The 12,635-nt window shown below is 37.4% G+C and overlaps 1 protein-coding gene across 1 annotated transcript in view; it reads left to right on the plus strand.

Annotated features, from left to right (window-relative positions):
• The window catches only part of HCN1 (hyperpolarization activated cyclic nucleotide gated potassium channel 1), a 207,737-nt gene that overhangs the window by 119,821 nt on the left and 75,281 nt on the right, over positions 1-12,635 (plus strand). Inside the window, exon 4 of the mRNA XM_074856351.1 lies at positions 11,232-11,450. Within this exon, the coding sequence (XP_074712452.1) occupies positions 11,232-11,450 (219 nt within the window). The remainder of the gene's footprint in view (positions 1-11,231; positions 11,451-12,635) is intronic.

Genomic DNA, 12,635 nt, shown 5'->3' on the forward strand with positions numbered 1-12,635 from the left:
GGCTGGCCTTGGCACTGTGCCCTGTGCTGGGGTGGCTTTACCTGAGGGGGTCCGGAGTTATTGAGTGGGCATGGGCTGCTCCTTGTACAAGGGCATTCCTGTCTTTAGAGCTGCTGGAACTGGGACCTGTGTGCTCCTCACTTCTTAGGTGAATGCTAAAAAGTCACTCAGGTGCTCTGTCTACTCCCTCAAAGGAATTAGAAGAGGAGCGTGTTCCCCTTCCTTCCCCTCAGAGTATGAAGTTGATACCCCAAAAGTTCAGACATTCTTGTATGATTTAGGTTTACCTACCTCTGGTAGAGGAGGAAAACGAATTTTTTCATGAGTCGCTCAGTCTTTTTTTCTTTTTTTCTAATGCCTTGTCATGGTTTAACCCCAGATGGCAACTAAGCTCTACGCAGCCGCTCGTGCCTCCCTGGTGGGATGGGGCAGAGAATCAGAATCTGAGTAAAAGTGAGAAAACTCATGGGTTGAGATAAAGACAGTTTTATAAGTAAAGCAAAAGCTGTGCACACAAGAAAAGCAAAACAAGGAATTCATTCACCAATTCCCATTGGCAGGCAGTTGCTCAGCCATCTCCATCATGCGTAATGGTTACTTGGGAAGACAAACGCCATCACTCCAAACATCCCCCCTTCCTTCTTATTCTGCGAGCTTTATATGCTGACCATGACATCATATAGTATGGGATATGCCTTTGGTCAGTTGGGGTCAGCTGTCCCGGCTGTGTCCCCTCCTAGCTCCTTGTGCACCCCCAGCCTGCTTGCTGGTGGGGTGGTGTGAGGAGCAGAAAAGGCCTTGGCTCTGTGCAAGCACTGCTCAGCAATAACTGAAACATCCCTGAAATGTCAACACTGTTTCCAGCACAAATTCAAACTATAGCCCCATACTACCTACTATTAAAAGAATTAACTCTATCTCAGCCAAAGCCAGGACATGCCTAGACATCATTTGTGGGTGGCATTTAGGTTGCTAAATAATTTTTTCTTTGTATTGTTTTATTACCATGAAAGTCTTGCAGACTCTGGTAAGCACTTGCAGTTTTAGGGCATCTGAATTTAAGAACAGGTCATCAGCAAAACTCAGATGAATTCTCAGAAAAAGAAAAGCCTCTGACCTAGATCCAGCCTACGTGCTTTGACACCAAGGTTTGTTCTTTTGGTAGAGGCAAAATAAGATGTCAGCTGCAAAACTCCTTTGCTTCCTGCTGTCACTGTCTAATGAAATAATGCATAGCTTTTTGTAGGACATAGTATCTGATGAAGGATTGTGATCTACCAGAAAAGCAGACCAGCCTCTTGAGGGCTCAGATATTTAGTAAATTAATTTCTTGAAGAACTGTAAACTAACCAGATGTAGCCTAAAGTCTCAAAGGCATCAGGTTAGGAAATAAATTGAAAAACTGACAACAAAAGTTTTGCCTTCAAAACCAGGTAAGTGAAGAAGAATGCTTAAAACCAGCACTGAACCTCTGCCTTAAAAACTGCATTACTTAAAGAGAAAATAAAACATTATAAAATTATGTCTTTAGGCTAAGGAGAAAAATACTTGAATTTGCCTATGGGTGGTACCAAGCATCAGTTTACCAGGGAAAGAACCTGTTTTTTTAAAGCACTGGAACTTCTGAATCCCAGTCCCAACCCTTACACTGATTCTCTGTGTGAAAGTAGCATTGGTTCACCTTGATAAATTTTTAAGCAGATTAAAACATATTCAGAACCTATGTAGACATATTTGCCTTTATGAGTGGATTATATTAGACTGTTTTAATCTACTGTAATCCACAATTGTTTTTTATTTTTCCTAAGGACACATTCCTACAAATACTTACAAAAAAAAATAGTTGCTAGAGTATGTATGTATATAGATCAATGATGAAAATATTTCTTGGAAAATCAGGCTTTGAATGTTTTGAGATGTATTTAGTGAGAAAACATTATGATATTATAATTTTGTGCATGTCTGCCTATATACCTTTCAATTTATGTGTCAAGTTTGCCTAGCCTTTTCCTAATAATAGCCTTTTCTGCCACTTGCTAAGTTAGTTGTTTGTTTCTTTGCTTTTATGTAGCTTCAAAATCACTTTGATTCAAAAAGAATGGTGATAGCACTCAGAAAGCTAAATGTCCACTCCCAAAAACATATCATTTTCATTTGTCATTTTATTTGGGATCAGATGCTTCACATAATTTGCTGTCTAGTCTGACTTGTTCACAGAATAGAGAGATGCAGTTCCTTCTGCTGAGTTCCCTTTTCTAAATTGGTTGCAAATATTGTCTGTGATGGTGGAGATTTTTCCTAACAGTTGTCAGTAAAGCAGTACACTGTGGAGTCACGAGTCAGGTTTATGTCACTTCACTCCTTCAGCCATCTCCCAGAACTGTGCTATATTAAGCCCACATTATCGTCTGCCTGTTCTTGACTATCAGCTACTGTTGAAAATTTAAAGCTTTTCTCAGTGGTTGCATTATAAAAGCATTTCATAAATGGTTTGATTCAATGCTTGAGGCTTGTTAAGTAAATTGTTTTGCATCATATCGAGCTCCTTTCACCACCTGAAAAGAGCAGAAAAAAAAGATACAGTGTCTTTAATGAACTCTGATTTTTTACCTTTCCTGAACAGTGCTATTTCATGAACTTATTTCTCATTGAAAATGCTTCCTTACAGGATTAATGTATTCTCTTATGCCATTGTTTTGACTCTTTTTTCCCTTTTCTCGTAAGAAAGTGTTTCTCTCTGGGATGCATTGTTTGCCTAGTGAAATTATGTTTACTAAAAACCTGTAGATATACTTGTTGAAATTACTTATTATGACCACACAATACTTACTGTGATTACAACATATTTTCCCTTTGATGGTCAATGTGTATCTGTTCCAGTCAGCCCCTTTTAAACAATGGCACTTATTTCAGGATCAAAAACCAGTGTGATCTGAACTTCATCAAACTTTGAGTGTGCTATGAGAGAGGAGAACAAAAGCCAAATGTCTTCATCAGATTTTTAGGTTATTTAATAAATTTCAATAAAAGGATCTTGAAGAACAAAGTTCAGCATAGAATGGCATGGTAACATCTGCAGTTTTAGTGATATGCATTTGTAAAAACTTTATTTTTTTAATGTATATTTTATGATAATGAAATTGATTTCTAAGGAGGGGAGAAGGAATGCTCTCCAGTTGTAGTAATTGTTACTAAAGATGATGCCACCTAATAAGTTTTCAAATGGATGTATAAAAAAATAGTCACAACTCATAGGCAAAGTCTAGAGCCCCTGATGTCCCCATTGCAGGAGCAGTTCACATCCTGTGAGAGCTCTTTAAGGAACTGAAATACAAACCCTTTAAAAATACTTGACAGCTTCACTCCATTCTGATCTCAATTTTCCAGCAGACGGGCATGAGGCAAAGCAATAGGTACATAGGTACATTGAAAATTCCTTCACCAGTAGTCATCCCTTAGTTTGTCACTGACTGATTGACACAGGGGCTGTGTTAATACCGGTAGATTAAACATGCCCAGGTCTGTTTTCTGTCCTGAAAGTCAATTGCCTTCACAGCCTGCTTCCGTACAACTGGACTTCTCAGTTACGAAGGCAAGGTGGCTTCAAGTGAGCCTTTGCTAACTCTCAGTCTGTGTGCAGGAGTTGTTTTGGTGAGAATTAATTGGCCTGAGCCAAAATGACAGCTTTCGAAAAATTGCAAGTACAGACAATCAGATTCCACGATAGGAGAATGTTTCCTAGCACCGTTAAAATTTCACATGGGAAAAATAGACATAGTACTTTTAACATTTCACTCTAAACTTTATAAAAACTTTGCAACAGCTTTGTAGGCTGAAATTCCTTAAAAATTCTTATTAAAATAATCCTTTGGAATGGAATGTTATTTTAAATGGGATTCATGCATTACAAACTTTCTTCAGTCTTCTGGGTTCAGTTAAGGGAGCACAGTTACCAGATAAAAGGACAAGTCAGAGCAAGCTGAATCATAGGCAAAAGAATAGAAAAAGTACTTTTCCCATAAGCTTTAATTTATTATTTTGTAACTTTATATATACAGCTGTAAGAATTCATTATGGTATCTCTGATTAGGTATAGATACACACAACAAAGAGCAGTACTGAGCAGTGTACAGGGAAGCCTTCCCTATGAGAGTCAGAGCATATCTTATGTGAACTGTCCTTTCAAATACAATGGGCCTACTCATGTGAACATAATAACTCATATATGTGAAAGATCAGGTTGCGTGCATAAGCCAAATACCTGCACTTTTGTTGTTGTTTATGAATCGCCACACTGATTCTACAATGAAAATTATGCATCCTTACTACAAAAAGGTGATCACAGGTAGACATTCTTGCTGCTTGCTTTTAATGGGGGAACGTATTAGCAGATAAGTACTCAATTTTTTCTGCATCAGGAGACTTAATCAAAAGAAAGATCTGTTACGCTGCATTGTTTTTGTTTGATGACTAGTGCCAAAGACATAGCACCAAAACATGAATAAACTTTAATGACAGCAAAGTCACGTAACGACTCTGAACAAAGTAAATATACAATATTTAGTCATTGTTCCTCCAGTCAAACGTCTTTTCCTGTGGAATGCTTTCTAAATTTCTTCTGTCAGTATTGGACTTGAAAGTATATGCTGAGTCATTTGCACCATCTGTATCTGTGCATGTATCAGCAGAGGGAAACGTTGAGAAGTTTCTGAAGACATCTGTTTATTCCACTAAGCTTACTGATTCAGGGTTTTTTTTTTTAAATCATATTTACACACTTCCTCAAATACATTCTTCTTGCTTGCACTTCTTAAGATTTTTAGAATAGCAGCAGAATTTTTAGTGTTCCAAGTCTGATCTCACCTTGCCTTCGTTTACTAGTTTCAGAAAACAATAAGAGATTCTTAATAATAATATCTGTGTTAAGAAATAGAGGATTTGCATGATAGTACATTCACCATTGCATGAGTTTTGAAACAGTAAATATTGCACAACTTTCCCATTGGCCAACTTGGTTATTCATTGTGGTATTCAAACAACTTTAAAAGTTGAAGTGCTGAGATAGTATTTTGTGGTACTTTCCTGTCTGAGATTTTAACTAAGTGTCATTCTAAGGTACTGTACGAAGCCAGAGGCAGTAAATTATGCAACTGACTGATGGAAAGTATGTAAACTATATATCTGTATCAAAATATATACATGGATTACTGTTGAAATGATAGATTTCATATAGAGGCCCAATTCTAGTCTCACATCAGTGTTATGTGCCTATAACTAGTTGACACAGGAAAATTACATAATAGATATTACTTGTATTCTGCAATATGAAAGCAGAGTCAGAATTTTAAGACATGTAGATACCAAATACAAAGCATGAGAAACTTTTGAGGACAGTAAAACTTTTATGGAAATTTAAGTGTGACAGTTGGGAGGATTTGGCCATTGAACTTAGATGATGCAGGATTTGGTAAGAAACATGTCCTTTTTCTAGTTCTGTCTGACATACCTATTAGAAATGTCATTAACATTCAGGTATAGCCTTTTCTTAGCACACCTTTTTGATTAGTTAAATTATATTTTAAATATTACCAAATTTAAGGAGTCTTTAAGAAACTGTTGGAAATAATGGCTTGCAAATAAATACATAAAAATAATATGGCTATATAAGACACAAAATACAGTTTAACTGAATTCCCATTGGAAAAGACTGTAATTTTTATAGTAACTTTACCAGCAGTGGCTCATGTCCTCCAGATTTTAGGCAGATGTTTCCTTGGGGCCACTACTGCGTTATGGTGTATGCTACCATGCGAGGAAGGATGCTTTGTGCTTTCTTCGACCTTTGAAGCCCCATCCTGAACTTTACATTAATTTTGTGCAATAACTTTCTGTGACAATGCTAAAACCAGAGGGCTTACTTATGGACTGTCTAGCTGCCTCCATCCTCATAAATTAAAAGTGCCCACTTTTAATGGGCACTGGGGTAGGAGCTACCTACTGTGTCCATAGCATTAATCTCTTCTGGGTTTCAGCACAGGACGAGCTCATGCCACCTGCCTAGAAGGAATGATTCCTCACCCACACCAGCTCTAAAGTAGATCTGCTATTGCTTGGGAGGGTGCTACGTGGCCCATGCCACACCAGGGGCATTTCTAATAGTATACCCATGTGAACCAAGTTCTAGAGCTTGGAAATGCTTTCTGATACTTTTTAATTTACTAGGGTAGACACAAACCATCTACATCCTGTCAAGATTTGTATCCATTTGTATCCATCTTCACTCCTTTCAGAAGAACCTAAAGGCAATGGTGGGCATGAATGAATGTGTGTGATGATTGATTGATTACAAGGCAACCTCTTTGAGGTAGGAACAGGCTACTTCCCCATTCCTAGTGCAGTTTTGAAAGGGGGAAACAAGAGTGTGACTTCAAGATCCTTGTAAAAACCATTTCACTTAATTCCTAAGTCAAATCTTTGCTTCATGATTGTAAAGCATGCCCTTGCAAATTGAGAGGACCATTTTTGTGACACATGCAGTGACATGAGTCAAAAATTTGGAAACCACTACTGTCTGTGCAACAGTCTTCTTGTTATGAGATTTCTGAATCAATTTGTATCTCAGTGCAAGGGTATGGCTGAGGGAAGATAAGCTGTGCCTGAGGGAATGACTACAATATGGGAGTGGAATTGATTGTCTGATGAAAACAAAATTTCCTGGTGAAAACCTCCATAGATTCCAGTAAAACAGAAACTCTTTCTTAATCCACTGAGAAAAATAATTTGCCTTTTATTGTTTTTCCTTAGAAGGTGTCATGTGACCTTTCTGTGATTTAGTTCTTATGAGATCAGAAGTTAATATTACAAAAAGATATATGTAGCAGGTTCGTATAAAATTATGAGACAGAGGATAGCATCCTGCATTGAAGGAAGAGGCTTGGAAACAGACTTTTAAAAATCAGAAATGTCCTATGATTTATGTATCCTTCAGGATAACTGTAAGTGAATGTATATACTTACAGAAATAATTGCAAATTATCAGTGATCATTCCTTTCACAAATGTGAGGATTTCCTAATGTCATCAAGATAGATTATGGAATCAATCCTTGCATAAGCAGCTTCCCTATTTCTCACAATTACAGTCTTTAATAGTTTTTCCAAATTAATGTCATTTCGTTTAAAACATTTTAAACCGATTACTGCTAATCTGGAAACAGTGACCAACCCATTGTCAACTAACAAATTAAATTCCCTTTTTACTGATGAGTGGGAGATTTTTTCAGCTCATAGAGATTTATGTTTTGTTTTTTATAAAATCTATACATTAAAACCAGAATATGACCATTTACAGAAACATTTAATGTGTATTTATATAAATAAAAATAATTTAAAATTACATTAAATAAAAGCTGACTATGTAAACACAGGATTCTTTATTTCATAGAATATGCTTTTATTAACTCAGGGATATTATCTGTAAATGTGTTATGTAAAAATCTCCTTATTATGGAAAAATGCTTCTTATTAAAAAAAAAAATCTCTAGGCTAGTAGCAGAAGAATGGCCACTCCTCACTTTTGTAAAGCAAAGAGCAGCACATTGGAATGGGTTTGTGGAAAATTCCAACATCTCATGTTGAAACATAGTTAGAGTTGCTCCTGCCAAACCCTTAGGTTATACAACAGAAGCAGAAAAATAATTAAATAATAACAATAATTATTATTTCATATAGTAATGTTACTAGTAGCATACATGATTTATAGGATTTGACATTAGAACCAATGTTCTTTTTAAGTGGTTTATATATGGGATAAATCATTGAACAATACAAGTAACTGTACTGAAATTTATACCCTCCACGATGGTATTTGTTCAGCATCATCTTAAAAAACCTCATAGAAACCAAAAAGACCAATGTTTGCAACTGATTGTACAAGAACTGATGATTATTGAAAAGAAACAAATAAAAAAATATTGGCAAATATTTTCAGCAAGAAAATCCTCAGACGAATCCAAGTTGAATTCAAATGTTTTGTCAGGCTTTTTCACCAGGTCTTTTTCTCCTTCTGCTAAACCCTTTCTACCCATCTGAGGACTGGCTGCTCAGGACCATTCATTCACAGATGTCTGAAATGTGCCTAGCCTGTAATGAGGTCTATTACAAGCTACATAGTCATACATATCTAATGCTGCTTGTATAACAGAATGGCCATTTGAGATGTCCATCAACTCCAATCTGGTTTCAGATGCAATCATGCCTGTTTGAAGCCTACTTTGGCTTATATATAAAGGTAGATATGTGGTTAAATGTGCATTTGTTTATTTTGATCTATATTTTTAGTTATTGTGTCATTACCACTTGCTTATTCCCTCATGGTACTACTTCTCAAGTAATATTTAATTTATTTTTAACTCATCCTGTTACATACTTAGTAGAAAGCCCTCCTTGTATTTTGTTTCTTCTTGCTTCTCCTCACTTTCATTTTCTTATTCTCTCTTAAAAACAGTGGTATTTTACTTAAAACTGTAATTCACAGATATGGAAAGGATCTCAGACAAGAAATAAAATCAGCCAGTGTTTGGATTAGCTCAAAGACTTTGATGTAAAAATACAGCTTTACTGAAAGAATTTTAACTGAGATTTATCACACCAAGGATATGCTAGAAAAGATTCGTAGACAAGATGAAGATCAGCTTTTATTGTTATTTAATATTTATAATATTTATGCTAAAAAATACAGTTTAGCAGCAAGATCCACTGTACGGACCCCTGCAGGAACTGTGGTTTTGATCTTGCAACCTCTTGAATACTGTGGCTTTAACAATCATAGAATCATAGAATGGTTTGGGTTGGAAGGGACCTTAAAGATCATCTAGTTCCAACCCCCCTGCCATGGGCAGGGACACCTTCCACTAGACCAGGTTGCTCAAAGCCCCGTCCAACCTGGCCTTGGACACTGCCAGGGAGGGGGCAGCCACAGCTTCTCTGGGCAACCTGTGCCAGGGCCTCACCACCCTCACAGTGAAGAATTTCTTCCTTACATCTAATCCTCTTTCATCTTAAAACCATTACCCATCATGTTACCCCTACCCTCCCTGATAAAGAGTCCCTCCCCATCTTTCTTATAGGCCCCCTTTAGGTACTGGAAGGCCACTCTAAGGTCTCCCCAGAGCCTTCTCTTCTCCAGGCTGAACAACCCCAACTCTCTCAGCCTGTCCTCACAGGGGAGGTGCTCCAGCCCCCTGATCATCTTTGTGGCCTTCGTTGCTACTTGTAGCCTTAAAAAACAGACATATTTTTTCCAGCAAGCAGTTTATTGTTTTCCCCATTATATATAGTCTCTATAAAGCTGCAACTGCAGAAGAATATGGTATGGGGTCTCTAACAATTCTCTTGTTAATTATTTCAAGCCAAAAGAGATTGATACCAGCTGGAAGGAAAGTCCTTCAAAATAGATCATGCCTTGATTGCTCAAAGTTACTTTCTTGAGAGACAGAGAATTTGTGTTAAAATACCTGCACTGACCGAGACAACAAGGAGTTTCAGTGCTCCAGCTGGGTATTTGAATCCTGAACTGGAGACTTTTCAGGGAAACTTCTTCAGTTCTTTAATTTTTTGATATTTTTTAAAGCCCCAAAACAAGTGAAACTCATTTTCTTATTACTCAGTAAAACCCACCCGATTCCGAGCAGTCTAATTCTTTTTTTTTTAAGTACACATTGAAAACCTATTCCTTAGCAATACTTACAACATAAAATTTTCACTGGTGAAGACAGAAGCAGATCGCAAATCTGAAAAGCTTTAACTTAGAAAGTGAAACAAGTGCAAATACAGAGGAACCATTAATTTGTAAATTATTGTATTAGTGAATAAATAGTAACTTTGTCATCTACAATCGAAGAATTGTTAGCTTATTTCCTGTTACTGGTTATTTTAGCTAATAGGGGTCTAGAAAAATCATTTTAATAAATGCAAAGCACAAGAGTAGTTAGTGACCTTGGCATTTAAATGGCGAGAAAGCAAGCCTGATTCTGTTTGAGGAACAGGAGCATTTGAGCAAAGCTTGCATGGATGGAAGAGAGAGACACAAATATCGATATTTCATATGTAAATTTTATATATAAATCTATTGCTGATTTGGATATTTGTTTATGTTAACAGGATTATTATTTTGGTCCTGTATATTAGACACTATACTGTATAACTGCCTAATGTTACTAATGCCATCCCAGTTCTTCCTTCTTCACTTCTTCATTTCTGATATTATTCTGAGTTCTTTGTGGTAAAAACTGTGGTTTCTCATGTATACTGTCTGCCTTCAAGCATAATTTGTTTTCCTGTTCTCGTTTCATTACTTCAGCAAGGAAAAATAGAAAAATATGACAAGGAGTCCCAGGGCTTTTTGGAATGTGTTAAAAGTGTCTGTTTTTCTCTGGGAACAGGCCCTTTGACTGTCTCTATGTAAACCTAAAGGGAGGATACTAACAACACCTTTGCAATTTTAAAATCTTGTGAGTGAGCTGTCGGGTCCTTCTAATCTCCCAGAGAGAATGGGAAGGAATAGCTACACATCAGAAATGCAGGACCCAGGTATTCACCTTTTCTTCTGAGCTGTGTTTCACAGACTGTGGTTGTGAGCATGTGTTTGCAATGACTGCAGAATAAACAGACTTCTTTTGAATTGAGATGTTTCTGGTATAAACACAATATTACAAGAAAAAACAGGATAAGCAGACATTACAAGTAACACTTTTTCTTCCATCCTTGAGAAGTGAAAGAGCTGATAAGATGCAATGTAGTTGTGTGTTAAAATGGACAACTCTGAAAAGAAAGAATTGTGGCCATAGGAATGTGTTAGTGCCTATTAAAACAAAATACTACCTTCTTGGGCTTGATAAGTCTGCATGCTCAGCTCTTTCTAATCCATCTGCCATGGACTGTAAAATAAAATTGACCTTTAGTTGTAATTAGGTTAGCACCCACATTTAAGAATACAATCATGTATTAAAAAGAGTCAATTTTATTTCATCTCACTGTGCTAAGTATTATCTGGCAGAATCTCTGATGCTTTATCTAACAGTTCATTTAGATGGAATATCTCTTCTCATGCACAGAGGATACATTAACAGTCTGCTTTTTCAGAGCCAGTAATCCATGATCCCACTCTACAGGTACAAATGTATTTTTCCCTTCAGCTGCTTGCTGGCTCAGTCACTTGTCTCTTTTCTTGCAGAACGATTCCTGGGGAAAGCAGTACTCATATGCACTCTTCAAAGCCATGAGCCATATGCTCTGCATTGGTTATGGAGCCCGCGCCCCTGTCAGCATGTCTGACCTCTGGATAACCATGTTGAGTATGATTGTGGGGGCAACTTGTTATGCCATGTTTGTTGGTCACGCCACTGCCCTCATTCAGTCTCTGGATTCCTCACGGCGACAATATCAAGAAAAGGTAACTCATTTTAATGTAACTCCTTAAGTTCTGAAATAGATTAAATGGATGTTTAAACTTTAGAAAAGGCCGACTCAGTTTACATGAAATCATCTAGTAGCATCTGAATCCTGCAGCAGATTTGATTGAACACAAAGGAATTCAGAACACTCCATAAGCTCAACATCTTCCCACACGAACCCACTTTCCTTAGGAAGGGGACACTTCTGCGTGTCACATGCATTGAATGAAATCTTGGATGTGACACGTGATTAAACTCTTCAGTGAAAACTCCACCCCCTGGTTCAAACTGTGCTCTGTACCCCTGTGCTACACTCTGTGGGTACTTGATCTAGGTAGCTTGAACAAGGGCCTTGAGGTCGGTAGTATGGGCATGTCTATACAATTTCCTGTCATTCCTTTGGATTGCAGTTTAGGATAACCTTGAACATGTCAAAAGAATGGCCTTTAAATGAGGACCAGACCAAATCAATTAGTTTTGTTTGGAACTACCTCAGAGAAGTGCTCAGAAGAGGTCTTAGTTTGCTTTGTAATGGTATTGTTTGCACATTAATCCATGACCTGTTAGGTCCTCTCCAAGGACAAAAGTAATGGTGGCCAAAGCATAGAAAACTAGAGAGTGTTTAGTGGAAGAAAGAGAGTTCTTTATGAAACAGGAGGAAAAAGGTTCTTTGATTCCTTGGAAGTATAATTGGAATTAAAAAGACATAAATGGGTACAAGATGGGAGCTTTATGGAATGAGTATGAATTAACACTGTCATTTGTGTAATAAAAGTCAGAGGCAAATGTGGGTGAAGCTCTGAAACCAAGAGATGAGGGTAGGTATGGTGACATAAGGAAGAAAGGATAAGAATTCACCTCAGCAAGGGACAATAAGAATGCGCAGAGTTACTGAGATGCTTAAAAGAAGCCAAAATTGGTTATTTTAGTAAATGGACAACTGGAGAGGCCATGGCAGGAGAGAGGCCAGCTGAGCAAAGTAGTGAAATCAGAGAGTTCACATCAGCAAATAAGAAACACAGCTTGAGCAATACTATTTGGCATATATCTGTAAGAAAGTCCAGAAAGGCAAACTGGGCAGAAATTCCAGTGTGATGTAACACAAGCCTGGGGGAGAAGGCTGGCAGAGAGTAAGTAGAGGAGAGGGTGACCCTGGCCTGAGTTTGCTGGGCAACAAAAAAGGA

This window comes from Strix uralensis, chromosome Z (genome assembly GCF_047716275.1).
Source record: "Strix uralensis isolate ZFMK-TIS-50842 chromosome Z, bStrUra1, whole genome shotgun sequence".
NCBI classification, from domain to species: Eukaryota; Metazoa; Chordata; class Aves; order Strigiformes; family Strigidae; genus Strix; species Strix uralensis.